The sequence below is a fragment of the Struthio camelus genome, chromosome 11 (assembly GCF_040807025.1).
Source record: "Struthio camelus isolate bStrCam1 chromosome 11, bStrCam1.hap1, whole genome shotgun sequence".
Classification (NCBI taxonomy): Eukaryota; Metazoa; Chordata; class Aves; order Struthioniformes; family Struthionidae; genus Struthio; species Struthio camelus.
The window spans coordinates 24,754,065-24,780,524 of record NC_090952.1 but is presented as its reverse complement, the minus strand read 5'-3'; the positions used below and the strand labels follow the sequence as shown (position 1 = coordinate 24,780,524).

Sequence of the window (26,460 nt, the reverse complement as noted above, 5' to 3'; positions counted from 1 at the left end):
TTTTGTGCTGCATAATTAACAGCAAAGTGCCTTCTGAGAAATCCCTCTCAGATATACATCCACATGGAGGCATCACATCAGGACTGTATTCAATCCCTTACTTTTCTGTGCTGAGATTCCTTAATGACTGATAGAAACTTTGGCCCAAAATAAATTACCAGCACAGAGTAGCAATGAGATGGAACTGAAATCCAAAACTGTGGTCCTCAAAACCTCGTGCTCAGGTGCTGTGTAAGCCTAATGCATTTGAACACTGGAGGCCCTCAGTTTAGGTGTAGGAAGTCAAGTGCCTTGGGAGACCCTGAGGTTCCTCAGTGCTAACATGTTCAAGGGGCTTGATTGAAGTCAGTGTTTCATCAGAAAGCAGCCTGCCTTCAGGCGGTCTGGCCTGAGGGGCTGGTGGGGCAGGTGCTCTGGGAGCGTACTCAGAGGGTGCAACTCTATGCAGGTGTTGGCACTGCCGTTTTGTTAACATCTCGGCCATGGGAAGAGAGGAAGTTGCTTGCAACTTCCCAGATACCCGGAGGCATCTCTTCTGCTGGGATTTTGGAAGGGGCGAATGTGGCTGTTCCTCCTCCTGCCTGAGAAGAGGAGCTGCTGGTCTGTGATGATGGGCTGGAGGGACAGCTGCTGGGAAGAGCCTGAGCCCCAGGGCCTGAGCTTTTGCTGGTGAAGATGGCTGTGGCAGGAAGGAAAGGCAGGGAGGGGAGTGGCAAGGTTTGTGGGAACTGGGGTGTGTGCTGTGGGTATTAAAATAACTTGCGGTGTGCTGGTTAAAGCACTTTCCATTCAATCATGGATTGTCTGCGGGGGGTGAAGTTTCTTTCCTCCTTGAGGGGATCCAAGTACACTCCCTGGCCTCATAGGAGAGAGGTGCCTTGGTGAAGACAGAGGAAATTATGGGTTCTGGGGTCCGTGGGTCTGGTCCTTGTGCCCACAGTTGTTCATATGTGTTCCAGTAAACAGGTGTTGGATAAAATACTTGAACAACCTATCTCTGCTTTCCTCTTTTTACAAAGAGTATAAAAAGACCAATTTCTGTTATAAAGCATTGCTAAATCTAGTGAAGAAAAGAGCTGTAGAGCAACTAACAAGGCATTATTATTATTATTACTGTTATTCACATTCTTTTGAATGGCTTTTTTTTTTTTTTTAATTCTAAAGCCATTGAACTAAGTGACTGTTGCGCTAATGTCCCTGTCACGTTGTTTGCTTGGGGGAGTGAAGTGCTAAACGTTGTAAACTGCAGTGGATGTTAATGTATGAATCCTGGTTTTCCTCTTTAGACTTAGAAATGCATTATTCTTAAGGGATGATTTCATGGTGCTATTACTTGATAGGGGGTAGCATTTGCTTCCATGAGAAGCCCCACTGACTTGGATAGGCAGTTTCTGAGAGTAATTGCTTACCTGCAGGAATAGGTATCACACAAAGGAAAGCGTTGACAGGTATTTCCCTTCCTGCCATGTGGGGCATGGCTTACAGCCTAGCTTTTATCCTGTCGTGAAGGAGAACAATCACCAGGGTCATTCTCTTGGAGATCGCATAGCAGAACTGTATCTTAATATGCAAAATTACCTGAGTGAAAGGTGGACTGAGTTGAATGCCCTTCTCTTTGCTTTATCGTAGTCAATGCTTGTATTTCAAAGCCTTGCTGTTAATCAAAAGCCTCCCAAGAATATGCACTTATTTCACCTTCTGTGAGAAGCTGTTTGTGTAACTTGTAAGAAAGCAGATAATTCAAAAAAAGTGTAGCATCTCCTGGCTTTGCTGAACTCCACAGATATCAGCCCCTGATACTGGGGAATAATTTGAAAAGTAAACTGATAATGAGATTGATGGACTTAGTGTAGCATATTTGAAAATGGGTATCGTATTTGTTCATAGGCTTTACTGTACTCAATTAAAAATAACTCCTTAGTTTCTACTGTCCACGCCTCTGTATTTCCCAACAAGCTAGTCATTATATTCTGATACTCATGCATTCCCTTGCTCATCAGTTTTGGTAACTGCACACTCCCAGATTCTAGTTTTCTTGTATTTTACCCCTTCCCTATTACTAGTTGTGTCTGTTGTTGTGTCTTTAATGATACTCACTTTGAGTTTTGCATTTGCATAGTGTTTCAGTTGCTCAAAGACAAGCTGAACACGTTTGGAGCACTTCTGCAGAACAGTCAGGGAGGGGTTGGGTGGAGTGAGGCCTGCTTATGTGTCTCCCGCAAACCCAGATGTTTGTTTGGCACTGGGCCGCTTAGTGCTGGGAAAGCTGAGGTGCCTTTGGCCCCGCTCAGAAGCAGAACCGTGGGGATGGAGGAATCCGAGGCTGCAAATGCAGTTGTTGGCGACGCTTTGACTCTAGAGCTGGTCAGTGTTTCAGCAGAGGTTTTCAGAGATTGGCGTAGTTGGTGTAAACACTGAAACTCTATTTAATCTCACTTTGAACACCTTAGTCCTCTTTTGATTGGTTTGCTCCTTATTCTAGATACAGCTCTGGGAAATATCATGTATTCCTGTATGACATTTTTAATAATACATGACAAATGAACAAATCATCAGGGACTAGGGCTTCCAATGTTTAGATCAACTACCCTGGATAGAAAGCTGACAATGTTATGAATAATCCTTGAACTGCTTTGATTAATTCTGTGGATGGAGTCTTGTAGCTCTGTTCTGAGTAGCTGGGACAGCAGAATCTTCTTCCAGACTCTGAGTATGGTAAAAGACCAGTAGTGTAGAGATTTTCAATTTTACTGCTATACTTCAGAGGTTTTTTTTTTTTCCATACACCTGATTTCTTTCCCACGTGCGTATGTAAAACAGCACCGCCACTAACTTGATTAGTGTGTATTATGTTAATTGCAGGTTGCAGCCTGCTAAAAACGCCCGAAGGCAAGCTTGCTTTTCACGTAGTTTCAAGTCTCCACCCTCCAATATTAAAAAAGGAATTTTCCTGGAAGTGTGACTTAGATGGATGCATTTTGTATTTACAGTGGACTTTTGCAGCCCCACTGTTGTGAAGAGATAAATGAGTTAGCTTTCAGTTGTCTAATTTGGGTGCAGTAGGAGACCATCCATAAGTGCCAAGTAGCTCAGTGGGAGTGACCTTGCTGCCCTTCTCATGTGAGATGGCCACATAGATGAGTTCAAAAGTGCTAACAAAAGTCTCATTGAGCACCAGTCTTTGAAATTTGGTCAAGACAGGTTGATTACATAATGCATAACAGGGAACAAGAATGTTAAAAAATATTACAGAGGTTTTCCTTCAGACAATCCCGCTCCCACAAAATTAAAATATTTTATGTGAATCTATCAATTTTAGTAAAACTATTGATAGAAGATTTCTGAAATAATTCAAAACTAAAACAGATTATTTAATTTTGATTTTTCATGGTTTGTTTCCACTTTCTATTTATTCCTTCTGACTTGTATCATGTATCCTATTTTGTACTGATATTTAGTATTTTATAATTATATTATCGACTCAAACTCTTTAAATAATAATGAGCAATTTCCATACCCTCTTTCTATTTTTCTGAATGAAAATTTCTTAGAATTTCCATTCTAAGAAAAATTGTTAATGAGAATGAACTCTTGGCTGTGAGTTTCAAATGGAGCAGGTGCCCTACTTTGGATGGCCTCAGCAACAATAAATACCCCAGCCATGTAGAAAAGGCACAGAACTGATAAAGCAGGAAAATAGATTCGAGAAGAAGGATGCATAAAAGATCATCTCCTTCTGCTGCAAGCAAAATCTCGCCTGCAAGCAAAATCTCACCCCAGCCCTGAAGGGAACAGCAGGTGCGAGAGCAGAATCTACCTCCTGTCTCAGTTGTCTGACTTGCATGAACTGCTGGATAGGAGCCATTGGAATTAGGCAAGCAAGTATTAGCCCAAGGACTCCTAAATAATTAATTTCCACTCTCTTTGTGTTTTGTTATAACCCCTGACAGCCTGCTTCCCTAAGTGCCTGCCTTTCTTCAGTCACGGACCCTGTACTTTGGAAACAATGGCCTTTGTCCAATTTGCATAGCCCTTGCCATTACCGATGCTATCGTGACCTCTCCATCGTGTCTTCTGAGGAGGAGGGCCAACTTTTGCTGTACCTTCCTTCCAGGTATACTTCCTCCTTGCTTGCAGTTGGCACGTGATGCAATAGAACATTTCTCACTGGATGGAGAATGCTATGTTGCTTTCTTGGGTTACTTGTCCAATGACTGATTTTAGGTTAGTGAGAAAGTCTTTGGCTTCATTCCAGATTCCCAGTGTTGGCTCCACCACCAAGGAAACTGACTAACTCATCGTTGCCTGGGGTCCTAGATCAAGGCTAATGCTTTCTTAAACAATAAGCATTAATTTAAATATGATTTGTAGGGCTCAATTTTGTTCAACTGTAATGCAGAGTATAACTCCGGCTGCTCTGGGAGCCAATGGCTTAAATTTTCTGCTTTGCTTCAACTGTGAGTTCATAGCCGTCCGTTCTGGCTTTCAGATCATCTGAAGACATCATCTGAAAAATAGCACATGGCTGTGGAATCCTGGATGACGGTAATTACATGCCAATGGGAGATGGTTAGATGGTTTATGTCATCTTCCTCAGATCCTGAGGACCAACTTTTTTTTTTCCTGGTTGCATGTGTTACTGCCATCTGGTTAGCTGATGTTTGTCTGCAGTAAGGAGAAGCTGGTACAGAAGCTGCTGTGCTGATGCAGGAATAAAGGAAGTACGAGGAAGCCGTTTCTGTTAGCTGGCAGATACAGACACGTAGCCCTTCACTCCAGCAGCTCTGGCTTTGTGGGAAAGTACTGACATCCTCGTCGTGACCATCTAATCCATGTTGACGCGTGCCTTGTCGTTGCTTGGTGCAGAGTAGGTGGATAATGCCACACTGGGGCAAGTGTCATGTAGCTGCACTTAAAGACATACTGCAGTGGCAGCACGCTGAATGTAGGTTGGTTCCTGTGACTGGGATCCACACAGATGAAATGTATTAGGGGCTGCAGGGCCTGGCGCTGCCAGCTCTTCATGCAGCATTTCTGTGCGCTGTTAGTGGTTTTGACTGTTAGCCCTGCAGATCACTGCTAATTATTCCTGTCCTTGGCCTCTTGCTTGTTTTGCCCTCTCAGTTAGGGCAGAAGTTGTTATGAACTACATGGTTCATATCTGAAGTGGGCACTTTCACGTGCAGCTGCCTTTGCTGCTTGGTCTTCTGTGGATGGGAGAAAACTTGTGTTTTGAGGTTCCTGACTTTTTCCAGGATTCCAGCATTTTAGAGATGGCAAAGCTGCGGACATCTGTGATTGTATGTACCTGAGCGCAATGGCTGGTCACTGACGTTTGTCCTCACTTTACAACAACTGCCTTCCTTGGGGACTGCATGCTCCCAGATGTGATTGCCAGCGCTGCAGCAGGTGTATATGACAGAGTCCCATTTTTTGGGCTGTGTGTGTTGGCACAGAGACAACTTTTCCTGCCCAGCATTCACTCTTCCCTGATGTTCAAATGCTTGCTGTTCTTCTGGATCATTTTATTCTGGGAAGGACTGTCTTCCTCCTAGGCGCATTAGGAATTACCTTTTTACTGCCTTAATGCAAGGACTGCTACTACTCTAAAGCTATTGCTCCTATTCACAGAGCATGTTTTCTGGTCTTTAGCCCCTGCCCATTGGCAAGGGGAGAGGTAAATGGGCACTGGCTTTGTCTGATGAATCAGTTTTGAGCATGTGTGCCAGGTGCCAATCTCAGTAAGCATCACTGTCACAGAAGGTATGGATTAAGAAACAGAGGTTACTCATCTTATTCTTAAATAAGCACACTGAACACATCTACTTCATTGCCATAGCTGTATTCATATTAGCTAAGGGCCATACTCAACATGCAATAACATCACTGGTATAACTGAATGGAAACTGTGGGTAGCTTCTATTCCTAGGAAACGTTTGCTGTGTTGGTCAGGGCATTAAGCGTTTTATTAATGGTCTTTTTTTATTATTATTTTTTTATTCATTGGATGAGTAGAATGCTTGATAAGTGGAGATCATAGTCATTTAGGGGAGATTTTTTCCAAAGCAAAAATGTGACTTAGATACCTCAGTTACATTGCGGGGCAGGAGATGGGATATCTCATCTTTGCTGGAGCTAAGCTGCCTTGGGTCGGTTGGTTGTTATCTCTGTGTTTCCAGCTGAGACATTCCAATGGTAACGGGTTTACAGGGTGCTCACTGGATGGGTCCCGTGCTAACTGTGAGGAGAGCCAGCCTCCAGGGCTTGAAGCTGATGGACTCAGCCTCTAGTAAATGCAAAGCTAACTGATGTACTGCTTGGCTGCATATCTAACACGCAGGTAAAACAAAGCCCTGCTTGAGGTGCAGTTCTCTCCTTTTAACTATTCTATCTCTCCACTGATCACCCCCGGAATTTTGACTGTGCAGTCTATTTGTTTTTTTCTCTTCCCTCCACTCCATTGAACGTGGAAAGTGTATTAGAAATGAACATTTGCATGGTCAGAAACAGAGTGCATCCCAGGAGCCTCCAGTATAGTTTTACTTTTAGTCATCTTGAGTTACGCATAAAGAAAATGCCACAGTAAGTGACGCTGCAACATTACAACATACGCTTAATCCTAATAAGGAGGGAGAGGCTGTGGCTAACCGGTTGTTTTTCATCTCATTTTATTTCTAAATAAGCTGATAAACAGCTCTGAATCATGAGTTTGGAAGAAAACTTTGTGCTATTGTCAGGCCTAGCACTGTTTACAGCAACGTTTTCATTTCCTTCTGAGAGGTCTGGTGACCCACAGATACTAAAGTTATCCAGAAATCAGAGGAAAATCGTGCTATCTCATTTGCTAAATAATTTCAAATTCATATCTCTGACTCGCATGGTCAAAAAGGTTTGTTTAGTTCATGCACAATTCAAACAAGCTTTGAAAGAATCTTGACTGATTTATCAGTTTGTCCTCAGTGTAGGTGAGTTTTGTATTGTTTCCTATAGAATTAGCCTGAACCTTGGCATGTCTTTTGGCAACTCAAACTTGTTTGAATACAGAATTCACAGGTGGCTTGTGAAGGAGCACTTTCTTGGTTGCACAGCCTGTATCATGCCAAGAAACTACAGTTCTGCCTACTTGTCATTCAAAAGATACAATATAATGGCATTCTTCCAGTTTCTAAGATAGAAGTGTCCTAGAAAACCTGCTGCACAGGGTGATAAAATGTAATCTGATTTTACGTCCCGCCTTTCAAACGCGGTATCACACACTTCTCATTCCTCATATACCTCTTATTTATAGAGAGATGGAGCTATACTGAATAGCACTTTTTGTTGAGTAACGTCCCACTAACTGAGGACAGAAGGTGTGTATTCTTCACAGTGTAAATCAAAAGGAAGATAAGCCCTAGAAGAGAACAATTAAAATGGAAGACAGCTATTAATCAACAAGTCAACATTTGTCCCCTTGCCCCTGTACATGCAGCGTGCTTTGCCCAATGTACCCTTTGTGCCCTTAGGGCATGCCTGGGGAATGTCACTTTGGTGCGTTAAACGGGAGGTCCTTAGGAAAAAGTCGTCTTTAATTCCTTGCTTGTTAAATTCCTCCTCTAAGGGTGGCTTCCTTTGAAGACCTACCCTTTCTGTGCCTGTCGTGTGCATGGAAGGTGTGTTTAGAAGCTGAAATTTCCACATTCTTTAACCCCCGGTGCCCTTTGCTTTCCTATTAGAGGCCACCTTCTCCTGAGCCTAGACCACAGCATGAAGAAGAGAGAAGGAAGGAGAGGCAGGAATAGGTGGCCACGAAGGTTGGCTAGGGGCAGGTGAGCAGGGGTCTGCTCCTATGAGCCTGGACAGAGGTAGCTGGGCAGTGGTTATGTGGGGAAGCGTAGGGAGCTAGTGGGGACGTGTAGAGAGGCAGAGCACGAGCGCGGGGTCAGTTGTTGAGGAAGGTGCGTGGCATGCAGGAGAAGGTCGGTGCATTTGGCAGACGGCTCTGTAGGTGGGCGGCAGGGGATGGGTAGGTCTGGCAGAGGCGCGGGGGCAACGTCGGAAGGGGAACGTGAAGAAGAGGTGGGAAGCCAAGCGTGCGAGATGGGCAGGAGAGCGTGGGCTCGGGATGGCTGGTGGGAAGAGAGCCCCGGCGGGCGGGCGGGCGGGCTGCGAGGTAAGGCCGGGAGGGTGCGCGGAGGGCCGCTTCGGCGACAGGGCCGGGTGTTTCCCAAGGAAGTGGGTCGGGGTTGGCGGGCGGGCGGGCGGGCTGGCTGCGCAGAGGGGCACTTAGCGAGGGGATGTGGGCACGGGGCTGGGCGGAGCGGCCGGGGGCGCCCGGCGGCGGGAGGCGCCGCAGCCCGACGGCTCCGCCCGGGCCGTGGGGCAGCCCCGAGGCCGCGGGGGCGGGCGGCGGCGGCGGCGGGAGGCGGCTCCGATAAAGGGCCGGGCGCCGGCCGGCGCGGCAGAGCGGAGCGGCTCCGGCTCCTGCTCCGGCGGCGATGGGGATGCTCAGCCTGCCGGGCTTCCTCTCCTGCGGGAAGAAGAAGGTGGGTCGGGTGGGCTGTCGGGGCTCCCGGGCGTGTGAGATTGCTGGGGGGCTCCTGGGCGGGTGTGCAAGGCGTCTGGGCAGGTATGGGGGGGCCCCCCCGCCTAGGAGACGAAGGGGGCTGAGCTGAGCACCTGGGTGCGTGTGCAGGGTGTCTGGGCAGCTGGAGCCGGGACGGGCGTGCAGGGGGCTGAACTGGAGCAGGCGCTTGGACCGGTCTGGGGGTGACTGAATCAGGTGGCTGAGCCCCTAGGCATGTGCATGGGGCACCCAGACAGCTGGGGGGGGGACGGGACAGGACAGGCACCCGGGCAGGTGTGGGGCGCTGAGGCAGGTAGGTGCAGGGGGCTGAGCTGGGGTGGGCACCCGTGCAGGGATGGGAAGACCCGGAAAGGTGGTTTTAAAGTGGACACAGGTATGTGCTGGGGTGAGCCCCTGTGCAGGTATAGGGGAGCCTTGGCATATGCAAGGGCAGGATGAGGGGGGTTCCCTGGATGTGCTGCATCCAGGATTTTGCAGCCCAGGGGACTCGGGTGGGAGCAGGGCAGTGGGGCAAGCCTGGACCTGAGGGATGCTTTGGGTTCTCCGAGGGGACCCTCTCTCTGGCTGGTCCGTGCTGCTCTGCCAGGGACCAGCTGGACTGGCAGTCTGCTCGGCCATGCCCACCCCCCAGCTTGCTGCCCTTCCTGGCAATCCTCAGGCTCTGCCCTGGCTGGGAAGGGGTGGCTGTGGCAGCCTATTTGCCTGTGGAGCTCTCCTGAGCCTTCCCTCTTCTTCTCTTCCAAGGACTTCAGTTTGTCAACGGAAAAAGATGCCCATGCCAGTGGCAGTGATGAAAACCAGGAGCGTGGCAACTGGGCAAACAAAAGTGACTACCTGCTCTCCATGGTGGGCTATGCTGTGGGCCTGGGCAACGTCTGGCGATTTCCCTACCTCACCTACCAGAACGGCGGAGGTACCTGTATTGAATGGCAGTGTCGGGTGGGCGCACCTTGCTGTCCCTCAGAGATGAGGGCCGTCCTCTGAGGCTGGGCATGTTTTGTCATGAACTGGATGTGAGTGTCACCTTGGGACTTGGCATAGTACCCACTGGTAGGAATGGGCAGAGGAGGAGGAAGCATCTCTAGTCTCTGGGTACCAAGTGAGGAGGGAAAGAAGAGTTGTTTTTTCACTACAAACTTCCATCTGAGAATTCCAGAATGCTTCTGAGAGCAGGAAAATGGGGCTGGACTCGGAGCTGCTGAGGCTCCAAAGATCACAGCTACCATTCGAGCTGTAAACCAAAGCAGTCTTGGTTCTTGTCCCCAGGAAATAGTTATTCCGAAACCTTGGATGGATAGCAACATCTCAGTTTCCAGATTAAATTTAATCATGACTGACTTGCACCTTTTTTGTCAATTTGCCAAAAACTTCTGTTAACCTAAATAGCTGTTCTTCCTCCCCAGTGTTTACCTCCTTAGTACGTTTATAGCGAGCACTTGAATCCCCACTCAACCTTTGTTTTGCCAGGCAAACAAGCTAAGCCGGAATAATTATCCGAGCTCAATAATTATCCCCATCAGATACTGGGGAAGCGTGAGGGAGAGAGGGCCTCTACCTGCTTACACAATGAACTGGTGACAAAGCCAAAAGGAGGCTCTGGATTCCTCAGCTGCTAATCCAGAGCTTTGCCTACCCGGCAGGCAACCATTGGTAATTAAAGAGAGCGTAAATGCCAAGTAACTGCAGAGGACTTATTTCTTTGCGCTTATTTGCTCTGCCTAACAGTCATTCTAAGTCAAATTCTGGACTGTACATGCACCACAGTCAGTACCTATGGGGGCATGTGGAACACAGCATGGCATTTGTGGTACAGGAGTTTTATTGGAGTGAATTTGGCTTGGTTGTGTCACTCATGGTTGGTGAAGAAAATTGTGACACCAAGATGAATGCTAATAAATCATGGTGTTACCCCATCTACTAGGTATTTTTTTCTTTGTATCTGCTACAGCAGAATGCTTAGTGTTTGAAAGGTTCGTTTGCCCTGTTTCTTGTATCCTTCTCTATGTCCCTTGTCCATTACCGAGCAAGACAAGTGTTAGTCTCATGTCAAAACACAGGAGTAATTCAGTGGGACTGTTTACTGTCTTAAAATACAGCAAGTTTTTGCAGTTCCTTGCAGATGTGGGTCCTTGATTATTTTCAAGTCTGCTGCTAGCAACGAGCATAGCTTTCTGTTTAGTTACATGTGTGGATATCGGGTCGCGCACGGGAAGCCTGTGCTCTCACCTTCCCTATCTTTCACATACACAAAACCAAAAGAAACGCGGCTCCTTTTCCCAGAACAAGTTAGACTCTGGCTTGGTAAGGTGAGGTGCCTGTTGTAATAGAACAAGGTTCTCATTGATACCAAGTTAATGGGCGCTTTGAAATAGACTCACACAAGAGCCAGGCTGAAACTGTGCTTGTCCCGGGAGTCAGCCAGCCATACAAAATAATTTTCACACTTTGATGTACAGTTGCTACTCTGCTAGTGCAGTTGCAAATCACAGCTGAGTGTAAGAAGGAACGGTTCTGTTCCTCTGTAATTAAAAGCCATAAGATGAGGCAGACATCATGAATGCAGTAGACGAATGCAGACAAAGCCAATAGTACCTACAGCTGAGTAGTGTTCCTGGTTCTGTGAGAACAGGCTGTGTTGGATACCTTGTATGATTTCTTTTTAATTCTCTGAGAGAAACTGTCCCGAGTAAAGCACCAGTTCTCCTGGCAATCTGTTTCTTCATGCTGGTACTATCAGGTATTGCAGAAAACAGGACTTGTGAATAGATCTATGTATTCTGTACAGAATAAAAAAGCACAGTAGGATACTGGCAAAAAAACCCCAAGAGATATAAAATGCATTACAGTTGTGGTGAATACTGAAAGGCTCATTGCTGTTTTGTTTTGTTTTTCTTTTCCTCCTCAGGTGCCTTTTTAATCCCGTATACAGTAATGCTAGCATTAGCTGGCTTGCCTTTATTTTTCATGGAATGCTCCCTTGGGCAGTTTGCCAGTCTAGGGCCAATTTCTGTGTGGAGGATATTACCGTTATTTCAAGGTTGGTATCACTGTGTTTCCGTATAGTTTTTTTATTATTATTATCATCTTAATAAACAGATATGGGTTAATGATTTCACAACAAAGTTGTTAATTCTGGGAGGCCGTTTTCGGTGTGAAGAATATCGCCAGTGTTTCAAGGTCAATGTTATTAGGTTCCCAGATAGATCTTGGGTGTAGATTAATGATTTCCCTACAAAGCTCTTAATTCAGAGAAGCCTTATCAGTGATTCTCTGGGTGCCATGCAGCATGTCACACTAACCGCAGATGTGCGGACTAGAGGAAATCACACTGTTTGCTTTGTGGGGAGAAGCCCAGTGAAATACCTGGCACTGTTAATGACAAGTTGCAAATAACAACTTTATTGCTGTTTCTGTATGCTTTATGTCCCACGTACCTTGCAAGGCAGTTCCATGTTGGAGGTGCGAATTCTGCGTTTGGCTGCCGCGGTCGGCCCTGGCACGCGGAACTGATTGCTTTATGCGCTGCTGTGCATGTATTCATCCAGGTCATTGTGCTGAGGTCTGTCCGCCGGTGTGATAAAATAAGTTAGACTCTGGCTTGGTAAGGTGAGGTGCCTGTTGTAATAGAAGTAATTACACTCTGTAGTGGTAGTTTGCCCGCCTGTGTGAGGGTTTGGATTTAATGGGGAGATTTATGTGTTTGGAAATCAGTAACCACATGCTTTACTTGCTTGTAGCCATCCAGGCCCTCTACAGAAGGGTGTAAAGGACTCTGTGATTGGTTCTGTTTGTCGTCTTTATCTATCAGAGGAATTAATGTAGGAACAAGGAAGTTATGCTACTGATACAATAAGAATTTTACTTGCCAACTTCTATGGGAACAGAAGGGATTACGGTCTGACTGGCTGAACATCTATACTTCCTCCCCCCCCCCCCCCCCCCATCTTCAGTTTGCAGCACAAACAACCTTTTGAAACAAGAACAGTGAATTTAACTTAAAAGCAAAAGTCTATAGACACTACAAATGCTTTATGTGTCTGTGCAGATGTGACCTTAAATGTACTCTTTGAAACAGTAGGACGTTTTCCCCAAGCTCACAGCACAAAGTTCATTTTAACAAAGGAAGATAAAAGTATTATTGGCACAGAAATTCTGCTCTGTTGCTTCTTGCTGACTGCCACAATTAGCCATTACACTGAGTTCTTTAGAATGGCTGGGTTAGCCTTAGTTTTGTACTTTTTTTAAGTGATCAAAACTTCCTGCTGAACCATGGGAGAACACAACGTTGAACCTACCCTGTAGACATGGACTTCAGAACTACCTAAAATTTTCTATGAGTCTGATTCAAACCCAGTGTCAAAATGCACTTTTGAGATAGTCAGTTTGGATCATATCTCTCATTTTATGGCTTTAGCCTTCCCCTGTTTTGGTTGCTGCCCACGATTTAAGCAAAACCAAAAACAAACCAAAAAACTGCAACCAAATAAACAGAAAAAACTTTTCCCCAAAGTAGCCTTTTAAAAGGCAATATTGTGAACAAAAAGAATTTCCTCCCTGTATTTCTCTCTTGCACTCTCTGACTCCAGTGGGGCAGGATGCAACAGAACAATGCAGCTGTCGAATGATATCCAGATATTAGGAATTTCTTTCATGCCTTGACCTAAGCCCATGTGGCAGCCTCCAGAAGGGGGACTTGCAAGTTAGCTTTACTTGCATCGTCTGTGTAAAAACTTGTTCCTGGCTTTGTTCTACCTTGTCTCCACGCATTGGTTTTACCTAGTCCCTGTCTTCTGTCATCAGCCTTCATTGCTCATATGTGGAAATGATTTGGAATCTGGAAGTCAATGAGCCAATATACTGCAGCAGACTCTGCTTTTTGCATGCTGTAGGAAAGAGTTATTGTGTGATGTCTCTACCCAGGGAAATGTCTCTCTGTACTTGTAAGAACTTCTCAGTCTGCAAGGTAATGAAATAATTTTAGGGGATTCTGCTGGCACTTGAAGGACATGTTGACTTCACTGAAGGCCATTCATTTTTTCCAGCCTGTGTCTGGTGTAGTTAAGACATTGCTTTTCTCTCTTTCCTAGGAGTGGGCATCACAATGGTCATCATCTCAACATTCGTGTCAATCTATTACAACGTTATCATTGCTTATGCACTCTACTACTTATTTGCCTCATTTCAAAAAGTGCTGCCGTGGTCAGACTGCTTCTCCTGGGCAGATGAGTTGTGCAGCAAAACAAAAATAGGTACTGTACTTAACAAATACGGTTCTAATATTCCTGTTTTGAATAATTACTCTTTGTGCCATTTTCTGGGAAAAATTACAGGAGCAAGATGGCTACCCGTGGCACAAAAAATCCTTCCTGCAATTTTGTCTCTGAACACATTGGAGTGGGACTCACCTGCTTCCTTTCACCAATTCCAAGTCCTTGTGAAAACTAGAGAGAGCTGGGGTGAAGCCTCCTTGTTGGTTACCATTTTTCTCCTTTAAAATGTAAAGTTTCTTCTAATGCATACGGTCCCCAGAAATACTGCATTCCTATTTCATCAGGCTTCAAGGCAATGCAAGTACCTTCCTTATATGAAATAAGAGATTTCTTATAGCTGTTATCTGGGGTTCTTCCATTACCTTTTTGCCTGCCCACTGGCTGTGGTAATCCTGAGCACCAGTAGGGCATTGCTATTGTGTTTATGTAAACTCTTATAACATATCTCTGTGCTATTGTTCTTGATGTTTGGCAGTACATGTGCTGCCAAACACTTGTCATCTTGCCAGTGTCCATATCAGACCAATTTAAGGAAAAAGATGAAGCTGGTTAGATAATGAGCAGTAAGTAGCCCAGCTGGAAGCGTGTTGCTGTGCAACCTCTGTTGAGATTGCTGAAATAACAGGGACAAGGTAATCATGGATTGCAGTATTTGAAGTGTTAATGTAACTGTTACTCTCTGAAAAGACATTTTCATGTCTATAGTTAAGATTCATAAATTTCATAAAATGAAATCCAAGAAGCTTTATTTAACAAAAAGTTGGCACTCTTTTATGGGCTGAACAAAAATATTCCAGCCCAAAATTCATAGGTTTTGGAAGAATACAAAACTGAACTGAAGCAGGAACTAGAGTTTCTCAGTAAATGCTGATAGTGCTCTTTAATGTAGAGAACAGATCATATTTATTGTACATTCTAGCAGAAAAGAAAAAAATAAGGGAAAATTTTCAAGAGATGCAGGAAGCCCTCCACCACAATACTATGAAGTTGCTAGAGAATGACCTATATGTAACATTGGTTTGGGACAAAGGTTTTCATAGAATAACCAAGGCTAGAATCTTAACCAGAGTTGCGTCTGCTTTTTTCAAGTCGTCTTTATCTTTGCAGCAAGTAAAAGGTGGTGCTGAGCACACCAGATTCCTGATGTTTGGATTTCCTCTAAGTAGCACAGTCACAGGTGCAAGTAGTAGTTCAGGTTTGTTTCTAAATATTGTTACTCTAGTAGCAAAACTAAAACTACAGCTGTTTAGAAAACTATCTACTATAGTAGGATTTCTTTTTCCTTTTTTTTTCTTTTTTTTACTTTTTTGTCACTGCATGTTAACAGTCCATTGACTCTTTTTCTCTCTTTCTTTCAGTAAGTGACTGTAATACAACCTTCAATGGTGAAATCATTCGTGCAAACTACTCTTACATCACAAGCAACAATCTCACGTGCATCAACGACACCATTAACTATAAACCAGTGCAATTTCCCAGTGAGCAATACTGGAAGTAAGTGCACATATATACTTACGAAATTGCTAAAGTGTATTTGTTATGCATTTTGGTTTTTGAATGAATCCTCCATTTTTGTCTTATCTTACCTTCTAGAAACAGTCTAGGTCAGGGGCATGGGCATGCAAATCTGCAGAAGGAACTTAAATTTTAAATGATGAGTCTGAGCCCTTAAAAAATAAAACATGAATCATAGGGGAGCAAATGAGTCAACCTGTAGCAAACTAAAAAGTAATCCAGCTAAAGAAGCCCTCTTCTCCAGAGTCCCACTAGGGACTACTTAGCACCTCTATGAATGGTACATATTGTTTCATGAATTACTATGTAAAATACATTCAACCTATTTGGACTCCTGGCCTTTTGTGAAGTTGCAATCTCTTCAGCTGCCTGACTTATTTGCCTCATGTTCCTTGGATTCCTGGGAGCTGATTCTTCTCCTTACTGGCTCTTCTCCTGCCTCGAGAATTTCGTGGTTAGCTTGAAAGAACCTAGGTAGTCCTGATGGGAGAAGCATGGAGAACAGAGAGCCGATGGACTTTAAAAGGAGAAAAACATGGGGTGCAACATTTTCTTTTTCAACTCCAGTGACTCAGTTCTAACTGTGCACTCACAAAAATTACTTCAGGGCCTCAAAATATCTGCAGAAACCTGTTCTCTCTCCTTCCAGAAATGGCTACAGAGAAGGAGTGTATGTTGCTCTTGCTCTCTTCTCACTGCACTGTTCTGTGCTTTCAGTAAAGTGGCTCTTCAGCGTTCAAGTGGGCTGGATGAGACTGGTCACATTGTGTGGTACCTGGCTCTCTGCCTCCTCCTCTCCTGGATAATTGTTGGAGCTGCGCTATTTAAAGGAATAAAATCTTCCGGAAAGGTAAGTCGGGAAGAGCTCATGGCCTGGCCTGATCCTGCCCAGCAGCACTTCTAATGTCAGCTGTAGTTAAGGGAGGTTAGCACAGGGCAGCGTGCAGCCCTAACCCACTACCCCTCTGCTGGATATACCATTAGACTTTGCTGCTACTCTTTACTCGTGTGCTATGTAACAGTTAAGAAGGAAGTGCGCTGATTACGTAGCAAATATTTAGTGCACTGGTCTCTTCATTCTACCAGGGCTGCCATGCATTTGGGGATTTTGCTGTCACGCAAGAGATTTAGGCTCAGTTCTGACAGTCACTCGGCCTGTTATTAAGGACATGTGACTGGACACACACCCTGGGAACACCTGCTAATTATTTGCACCTACGGACTGGTTGAGGTGTTTGGAAAATACAGGTCAAGTCCTGCACACCGAAGTGCATGTGCACGCTCCTGCTGGATTGTGAAATCCTGTTTATACCTAAGACTTCAGGCTTCTCAAAGGGACCAGGTCTATGGGTACTTGTTTTCAGACTCTGGCTCTGCTGAGCTCTTATTTCCAGCTGCTTGAGCGTGGCTGCCTGGAATTCCCCCCGGATTAGGTGGGCTCCTCTCCAGCCATCAGGCAGGCAAAATTTCATTCTCTCCTGACTGATGTTCTTTTCCTGGTTTAGTTGCTCTCTTGCCTCTCTGTTGTATTTCCACATCTTACTTCTTCAATCTCTATTGCCTTTCCTCATCCTTTCTGCCCTTTCCTTCTCATTCGGCCTGCTTTTTTTCCTATCCTTTCTCTCATTGTGCCTTTTCATGGTTCCTCTCTGCCTTTCTTCCTTTTTTCGGTCTAATGTTTCTTCTCATTTCTCTTTGGAGCTCTCTACCCTCCATCTCAGCACTTCAGGGTGGAGTATCTGTGCTTTCCCAGCCACAGTTGTTCTGCCGCATGGTTCCTCTTACCCTCACGTTCTTTGGGTTCCTGGGAAATGGCTTTTCCTGTTGTCACTCCTCTTCTGGTGTGAAGGCAGAATTCTTCCAGAAATAAGGTAAGACTCGGGTAAGGTTTGATGTAACCAGCAGCAATACTGGCTCAATTATCTCTCTGCATAACACTGAAACTAAGAATCCAGAAGGAATATTACTGAAAGCATCCTGCATGATAATACTGCTGTGGAGCCCTGCTTCTGGTCTGGATCCTACTATACTAGAAGCTGTATAGACAGACGATAGCAAAATGATCTGTGTCTGAGAGAGTTTAGAAGTCCTTGTTCCCAGCAAAGAAAGCTTCCAGCATGGCTTTATTCTGTTGTATCAGGATATAATTCTGTCCTGATCACCTGATTTTGACTGTCTCTAAGTCCTCATTTGCTAGAAGCATTGTCTGGCAGGAGACCTCAGAGGTAGTTGAGTCCGGTCCTTGCTGTGGCAGTAAATCACGTCAGAAAGCACATTTCTGGAAACTGAGCACTATCTCAAAAGTGGTTAGGTGGCTTGGGCCTTCTGCTTCTGATGGAATGCAGTTCCAGAGCCGGCTAATCCACCTGGTTAATGCATGACATGCATGTTCACCTCCTGCCTCACTTCCTTGATCAGCCATACTTTTCACTTGAATCCAGCAGCTTTCGGTCTAAATCCTGGTCATTCCTCATGCCTGGGAGGGTGTGCATTCCCTTGGTTCTCATATGTGTCCCTGCCCTTCTTTTTACAGGTTGTCTACTTCACAGCGATCTTCCCATATGTCATCCTGCTCATTCTGCTGGTGCGAGGTGCCACCCTGGAAGGTGCTCGGGATGGCATCGAATATTACATTGGGAAACAGTCCAACATCACCAAGTTGATGGAGGCAGAGGTGAGGTGATGTCGGCTCCGGAAGCGTGCCACAATTCTGTGGTTATATTGACTTGTTATTTACAAAAGCCACCATATAGCTCCCTGTGTTAAAGAATAGCAGCTGCTGCTTTACACAGTCAGATGCCTCTGCATTTTCTGCCGTGGGATCTGCATCCACAGCTGGGTTCTGGTTGTCCAGCAGTTCCTAGCTCTAAGAAGTCCAAGCCTTCAGCTAGCTACTCTTTATCTAGAAAATCTTATCACCAGGTAGTGGCAACTTCCATGGTGCTGCCTCTAGAGCAGCTCTCTGGAGGCTTGCTAGAGTTTCATCCAGTGATAAACACATCACCAGGCCTACTGAGAAAGTTCTCACTGTGGGATCAAACACTGCTCTCGTATCAGGTCCACTTGGTTTGGTTGCTAATAGCTTCAAGGGACTTTCTCAGAAGATTGAAGGGACCTCTGAGTTTGAAATTCAGGCCATGCCTTGCCTGTTAAATTAGCTCAGGAAAGAAGGCAGATAGGGGAAGGGCCCTTTGTGCAAGGGAAGAAGGAGCCTAGCCTGCGTTTTTGTTTAGATATATGCCAACATCAGTTATGTTTGACAAAAAACAAAGGCTTAGTACACTCGCTCTGTGGTGTTTTATGTGAGCGTTTGCCATTAACTGAGGGGCCGTAACAGAGGCAGAGTTAATCTGAGCCTCACAGAAGTGAGCTCTTCAGGGTCATGGTGTGGGGAACACGAGCGGGAGAGCACACAGAAGTTCTCATTTCTGCAACTCTGTGCTGGTTTTCCTTATGCATTGGCACTGTGACAAGATTCATATCTTGACAACCCACATATGTGAATGAGTTGAATCCCTCTTTCAAGGTTATCCCAATAAGGCTTAAATATTTGGCAACAGACACAGGATGTTTCTGTGACCTTCCATAGATCACAAGGTATTCTGTGTTAGATACAGTAGGGTCACCAGCATGCTATTTCCCACTAACTCTAAAACTTGCGTGAAATAAAAGTTGATATAAAGGCTAAATCTGGAAAACCCTTGGAGATTCCATAGAGGGACTTGAATATTTATGATTTTTACTGTAATTAATACAATATCTTCCTTGTTCTTATTTCTGGTAGGTTTGGAAAGATGCAGCCACCCAGATATTCTACTCCTTGTCAGTGGCATGGGGTGGACTTGTTGCTTTGTCCTCGTACAATAAGTTCCACAACAACTGCTACTCAGATGCTATTATAGTTTGTGTAACAAACTGTCTTACCAGTGTGTTTGCTGGGTTTGCAATATTCTCTATCTTGGGACATATGGCGTTTGTGTTGGAGAGACCCGTCTCGGAGGTTGTAGACTCAGGTAGGCTGATAGTTGCGCTGTCAGTATCTGAACTTCCTTTGACTAAAGCCTGACAATAACCTCTTTTATTCCACTTTGTTGCAGGGTTTGATCTAGCATTTGTTGCCTACCCAGAGGCGCTCTCCAAGTTACCAGTTGCCCCTCTCTGGTCCTTCTTATTTTTCTTTATGCTTCTGCTCCTGGGCCTTGACTCTCAGTTTGCCACCATAGGTGAGTGGAGGTTTTAAGTAACCCGTTGCTTTTCAAATGAAAGTTAAATTTCTTAGTTGTTCTGCCTCTGTTCAAAACCAACACTTGTTCTCTTGCAGAAACACTTACCACTACCATACAAGATATATACCCTAAAGTGATGAAAAAGTTGAGAATCCCTGTAACCCTGGGTGTGTGCATATTGCTCTTCTTCCTTGGTCTTGTCTGCGTCACTCAGGTAAGACGTTAAACCGCTTTTGGCAGCGGGTTTAGTTATGCCTCAAATGATGAGTGAGTTTGCTCAGGTTAAAATAACCTTTCCTGGTGTGACAAAAACTTCCCTGCATGTTCCTCTTTGCATGCAATTGAGAGACTCTTGAATTCTGCCAATACACCTGGACATGCAAATAAGAAATTACCATGGGAAAGGCTTGAAGAATCTAAAGGTTTCTGTGATTAGGTTTTAACATATTTAATATAGTATTGAGCTGAGATGCCTTTTTAAGTGGAAGGCCTATAAATAGTCTGTCAACCATCACCCTGACTTTGCTGCTCAGTTCAGGAGGCTATTTGTGTAACATCAAGCATACGTATACGGAGTGTCCGCAACGCTGTGGGAACTGTTACTAGAAGCTGATGGAATCCTGTGTCCAGAACTGTTTACCAAAGAGCACAGCTTTCAAGAAATAGCCTATTCAAGTCCTAAAAGCCCATTAGATCAAAAACATCTGTGGATAGTTTGGCTATTCCTTCTGAAATGTATTTATTAGAAGTTTTCAGTACAGCATGTACGCTTTGTAGAGGCAATTGCTTTTAAGGGTGTAAAGATTCATCGTAATGGCTGTATCTAGGAATGTAGATTTATATAGATAATTACACTCAGCATGTAAAGAAGATAGCCATGGTGAACAAATGGTTGTATAGTCAAGCAAAGCACATACGATGCGAAACACAACGACAAGGAAATTTGCAAAGGACTTAATTTATAAGAGAGTGAAATGGTATAAAGCTTGTTCTGTGTTTCTGCTATTGCATACTGGTGTTTAAAGTTGTGTTTAACCCACGTGGGAAACTTGTATGTGAGAGAGTGTACAAGCCTACTAGAACAGGTAACTGGTACAGCTGTACCTGTAGATCCTTATTAAAGCATCAGCTTTAGTGTTGTCAGTTACAAATTTGAATCCTGCTATTAGCTGTTTAAATATATTTTGCATATATGTATGTCTAAGTTGTTAATCTACAGATCTGCAGTATTTCTTCAGGTGCATTTTTCAACTTTACATAGAGAACTTGAATGAAATAATGTTCACAAATCAGTACTTAACCCAGACAATCAGGAATTTTAAAAACTTATACTGATGGTTAGTTAAATTAACTTGAACAACACGACTTATTCTATCTGCATAAAAAGTTACTAGGACTGGGTATATCTTTACCTGTTTATTCTTTATTCTACAGGCGGGAATTTACTGGGTTAACTTAATAGATCATTTCTGTGCTGGATGGGGAATCCTTATTGCAGCTGTCCTGGAAATAATAGGAGTCATCTACATTTATGGTAAATTCTGTACACTGAAAAACCCTGAACTGACAATACAAACAGTTGCAGGCACGTTGTATATTAAACGTTAATTCCTGCAATAAAATGCTTATAACATCTTAACTGTTAAAGCCTTTCACCCAATTATCATAGAACTGGGGAAGCTGACCTTGACCATTCTGTCTCCCTCCCTATATAATTTCTGAGTAACTGCACTGGCATGATAGAAGCCTACTTTACGGTATATTATATTACTGTCTTTCAACAGGAGGAAACAGATTTATTGAAGACATTGAAATGATGATTGGAAAGAAGAAGTGTTTCTTCTGGTTGTGGTGGAGGTTGTGCTGGTTTTTCATTACTCCTGTGCTCTTAACGGTGAGTGCAAATGGCTGAATTACGTTAGTGTCACGCAACTTAATCATTTGGTATTAAACAGGCTTCCATGTAAAGAATCAGGGCTGAATTCCCAGGCCTTACGTATAGAGATGGGATATGGCTGAAGCAACCTACAGGCTATCCCTTTCCAATACATACCGTTCCACCTTGGGTCATCTTCAGGGTAGGTCAGGCCTTCAGAGCAGTTGCTAATAAGCTGGGTCTACAGTCTCAGGAATAACTTGCAGCAATCGGACTAGCAGTTGGCGTTTCTTCATTTCAGACTGAAAAAACATGTTGAAAACCTAGAATTTCCCATTGGAGAGAAATCCTGTTTTCTGGACAGATCCCTGGTGCGAGTTTGCTCTTTGAATGTCCAGCTGTTCTTCTGTCTCACTAAGCTCCTTCTCTACCCTGTCATGTTGTTCTTGGCCTTAATAGGTGCAGCATCTGGGTAAAAAAACACAAGCAAAATGCCACAAGCCCAGGAGCAGTGGCAAGTTGTTCTGGCCACAACCTTATCTTTAGTCTCTCCAGAGCGTAAGAAACGCTTCTTATAAATATCTTACATCTGCAAGAATATTTGCCAACATTTCTTCTGTAAATATAGGACTAAAACAAAAGGAGAAAGGTGCTGAGCTCTTTCAACACAGCGTATACCCTTCAGTGTAAGAACCGAGTAGAACCCAGACGTCTATTTCTCTTTAAACATGAAGATGTAGTTAACATGTTGGACTGCATAGCAGTGTCGTCTTCCAGTTCTGGCCTTCAATCTTACTGCTAGGCCATGTTTGAATACCAAATCCTGCACAACAAATCTCACGTTCGGAAAGCAAGAGGGAGCTGTGCAGAATTGCAGCCGGTCCTATAGTAACTAACTGGGAAACACAGTATTCAGTGCAAGTTTGAATCACTTTGAAATCAACTTTTCTCCCTCCAATTTTTTTTTTTTTTTATTTTAAATAGGCAATTTTGGTCTGGTCCCTGGTCACGTTTTCTACTCCCACATATGGCTCAGTCCTGTATCCAACGTGGGGAACTGCTGTTGGCTGGTGTATGATTATCTTCTGTGTCATCTGGATTCCCATTGTTGCTATTCTAAAGATAGTTAGAGCTGAAGGAAACCTCTGTCAGGTAAGGGCAAAAGAAACCCAGCTGTCATAGACTCAGATCTTGCTCTCCTTGGCATTATCAGGAAAGCTTGTGCTGTCTTCTCGAGCATGTTCAATACCTGGAGATTTTCATTAACGGGATTTTTAGATCAAAACACATCTTTGGAAGTTGTACCAGAGGCAAATTTGCCCTGCTGTGTTCTGATATGAAGACAGTCTGATTTCTTGGGAGTACACCCACACGTTCAGTAGTGATTTTCCTGGTTTCTGTTATAATTTCTGTTATAATTCCTGTTATAATTCTTGCCAGGCTTTACCAAAGAGTCCTGTTGGTCATAGCTCTCCTTGCTTGTTTGATTTCAGTGACTAGAGTCCTCTGAAACCAAGGACATTTGGAACCTTTAAAAACAACTAAACAAAGCAGTAGTTTGTTTGCCGTATGTTGAGTTGCAGGACACATTTAATGTTACACTTTTACATAACGGAAGAGTGCCTGGAACTAAGATAAGACATTAAATGCCTCTTTTGTTCTCGCTTTCCAGCGCATTGCAAGCTGCTGCAGGCCAGCTGCAACCTGGGGGCCCTATTTGGAATGCCATCGAGGAGAAAGATACAGCCATATTGTAGATCCCAAAAAGGAAAAAGAACATGAGATCCCCACTGTGTCTGGCTTCGTATACAAACAAGAATGAGATGCCGGTTTGGATGACAAATTTTTAACATAAATGCAATTTAAAAAAAAAAAAAACTATTAGAAGGTGACAATGAAAAATCGAAAAACAAAACATAACCCAAATCGATCCCCTGCCCTCGAAAACCCAACCTGCAGATGAAAGCAAGCCATATTATTTATTTTTAGTACAGTATGTTTGGGGAGCAACAGATTCTAAATTAGACACTGATCTCCCCACATATTTAGGTTAAGAGGGCAGGAAAATGGATTCCAGCCTGCCCAGGCTGATGGGCTGGGCGTGCTTGACCCAGTCCAACCAGTATCCAGCTGGACTGCAGATGCTGGTGTGGAAGAAAATAAAGACACATACTGGTGCTCTCCAGCTATGTGAAGTTTGAGCCAAATGGTGCTGTGCTTGCATGCGCCTAAATACTACAGCCTGTGCGCAGTTACCATCTTCTGCTGTGCTTTGTGCTCCCCAGGGATGCACAGCCAGCAGAGGGGTGAGTGGGTATGCTGCTGCCTGGCCCTGTAGCCCAGGGAATATGAATAACTTCTTTTTTTTTTTTTTTTTTCCTGTCTAAGACTTGCTCAATGCTGTGAGGCTGCTCAGGATTTAATGTGGACTAAAGTGTGTGTATTTTGTCCGTATATATAAATATTAAGGGGCAAAAAAATTGCCTTGCCACAAAATAAGGCTGAAACGTGGTGAAAAGCAAGCTTCCTTATATTTATCACTGTTCTGCCAGCAGTCCCCAAAGGGTCATCTTTTATGTCATGTTCCATGTTCACTATTCGTGTATCTGTAATTCAAAAACCACATGTCCCCATAGCTCAGAACCTGCAGAATGAAATAGTAACCTTTGATTTCTGCTGCATCTGCTCCCCCTGTATTCATCAAGGCTTTAGCGATCAGTTTGTTCTCTGCATCTTCTTTCACTCTGGCTGGGATTCTTCCTTGCAAAGGGCCCAGACCGAAGTGATTTTGAAGATTCAAATAGTGCATCCGTCTTGTGGAACAGCCAAAAGAAGCAGAGGTTCACCCTAAGTGAAGGTTAAAACTGCCTTGTAATACAACAATGCCTTGTCCAAATACTCCAAAATCATGCGGTTTGGGGCATTCAAAATAATGAGATAATTTGGAAACTCTGGAAGTGTTCAGATCTTCTGTTTGATTCTGCTTTGATGTCTCTAAGACTGGACATTTCTCAGCTTCTCTTGAGGAATGAGAGCAGAGCTTTGCATTATAAGGTAACTCCAGGAGTTGGGGCATTAAGAAAAATGCAGTTTGTAATGCATTTGGGAACACAGACTTGTACTTCTGCGTAGGAAGTAGTGGGTTAGGTTAAGAGAACCTGACTTCACTCATAATACAAAAGCATCCCTGATTAAACCAACAAACAAAAAAGATCTGTTGACTGAATCCGTACATTTTGTGTGCTGAGGAAAGTCTCTCTCGCTGTGATAACTGTTCTTTGGGAACACTATGGCAGAGTTTCTGTCCGTCACTTCTTCTCAGGGCTTTGTCACCGTTTCTGGACACAAAGGAATGTGGATAGTGGCTTGTTGCCCGAGCTCCATACCTCAGTATACATTTTATACTGGCATTTTTTTTGTGACAAATCAACACTTTATAGCAAATAAAATGTACTTTTCTGTTTGTAATGTTTTTGGAGAATTTGTGTGGCATTGTGGTGGGATTTGGTGGGGTGGGGAGGTACCAGTGTGCCTTTCATGATCCGAAGGCTGCGGGAGACTGAACTGGACAGGTTCCGCATCCAGGAAGCATTTTCTCGTAGAAGTTAGGGCCTAATGCAATAGCCCTGATTTTGGGCATGGAAAAGCTGCCTGGGAGTTGATGAGGACTATGGGACTGGAACTTGTGACAGGAGCTGGTTAAGAGGATGCCTCTCCTGCTCTCGGCTGCTCTAGGGTCAGGGTCTCTCACCCCTTCCCAGTGCACCGAGTCTTTCTGCTGGCCCTTTGGGTGGGCTGACTCTCGCTTATGTTGCTGAGCACTGGCGTTTGCTGAGGAGCCTTTCGGTGTCTTTACAAGTCAGCGCTGCCCGTGGAGGAAGGCTGGACTGTGCAGAGCTGGACATCTGCCTTACCCTGCACGCTCCTGCTTGTTGGGACTACTGAAAAATCAGCAAGGCCTCCCTGTGCGTTCCCTGTAAGGGAGGATGCTCATTGCTGGACAGGTGGCCTGAACGCTTTTCTCTTTCCTCAAAGAAAAATAAATACATAAAAGAAAAAAAAAAAGATTAAAAGCAGCGGGTTCTGCTTCAGTCACACCAAATCTGAGTGAAAGGAAAACTCTTGGAAAGAGAAAAGTAGAACATGAAAAAACAAGTACGTTCAGCTTGGATTGGCTCAAAATGCAAGTATGTTTTCAGTCAGCAAAGGGAACACAGACATGGACAGTTCCAGAGAGTCTGAAAGCCACATCCATAACGCGGAAATGTTTAAAAAGAGGTATTTGAACTGGCATTTGTATATGCATGTGGAGGATTAGTTAGGGGCTGGGTTTACAGAAGCAATTTTAAAAGCAAAACCTTATTTCCACTGTGAACGCTCTTCCTATGCTTGCGATCAAATAATAAAAAAAAAAAGTAATTTCACTTCTCCCACAGTACCTATTTGCACGAGCATGTTTTCAAGCCAGGGCTGCGTGGAGGTGTGCTAGCCAGCAGAGAGCAGCGCGGGCTCGTGGCTCTCCCGGCTCCGCTCCTGGCGCAGGGGGCGAAGGCCCGGGGTGGGTCCAGGTCCGGCGCTCGCCCTGCTCCCGATGCGCTGCCGCTCTGGGGGTTGTATTATGAAGCAGTAGCCTTAAAGCTCAGTCGTTCGGCACTTGCTCCTGCCTGCCTGGTGGCTGCCGAACGGCGTCTGAGCTCCAGATCAGACCTGCCGTATCGAAAGGTCTTTTTTCGTGTTCCAGGTGTATGAAAAGGATACCCGGTGCTCCCCGCGCAGCTCCGAGCCGAGCGCTGCAGTAGCGATGCAGCCCCTCCCTTAAAACTCCTCTGGCCTCTGCAAGCTGGAGCTGGGAAAGCGTATCTTGCCTGACTGGCTGTCACCAAGAAAGGGATCTTTCCACCTCCACAACTCAGTTTGGTGACAGTTTTTGCCTCCCAATCCCAGAAGCTCAGCTGAGCCTCACCCCTGTTCTTGCTCTCCACGCTTGTAGCCGCTGTGTCCTTGCAA

The 26,460-nt window shown here is 44.6% G+C and overlaps 1 protein-coding gene across 2 annotated transcripts; it reads left to right on the top strand.

Annotated features, from left to right (window-relative positions):
• The first annotated feature begins 8,375 nt into the window (after positions 1 to 8,375).
• SLC6A14 (solute carrier family 6 member 14) lies at positions 8,376 to 25,887 on the top strand. 2 transcript variants are annotated; one of them, XM_068956566.1, is made up of 14 exons: positions 8,376 to 8,525; positions 9,311 to 9,479; positions 11,472 to 11,603; positions 13,654 to 13,815; positions 15,195 to 15,330; positions 16,069 to 16,201; positions 17,885 to 18,025; positions 19,136 to 19,364; positions 19,449 to 19,574; positions 19,673 to 19,791; positions 21,012 to 21,111; positions 21,362 to 21,471; positions 22,438 to 22,605; positions 23,126 to 25,887. In XM_068956566.1, exons 1-14 carry the CDS (start codon positions 8,478 to 8,480, stop codon positions 23,273 to 23,275), a joined length of 1,923 nt encoding a protein of 640 aa, XP_068812667.1. In that variant the 5' UTR covers positions 8,376 to 8,477; the 3' UTR covers positions 23,276 to 25,887. The 2 variants fall into 2 exon arrangements, with proteins under 2 accessions (XP_068812667.1, XP_068812668.1); XM_068956567.1 differs by having other exon boundaries at positions 8,443 to 8,525; positions 9,311 to 9,579; positions 23,126 to 24,925.
• Positions 25,888 to 26,460: the final 573 nt, after the last annotated feature.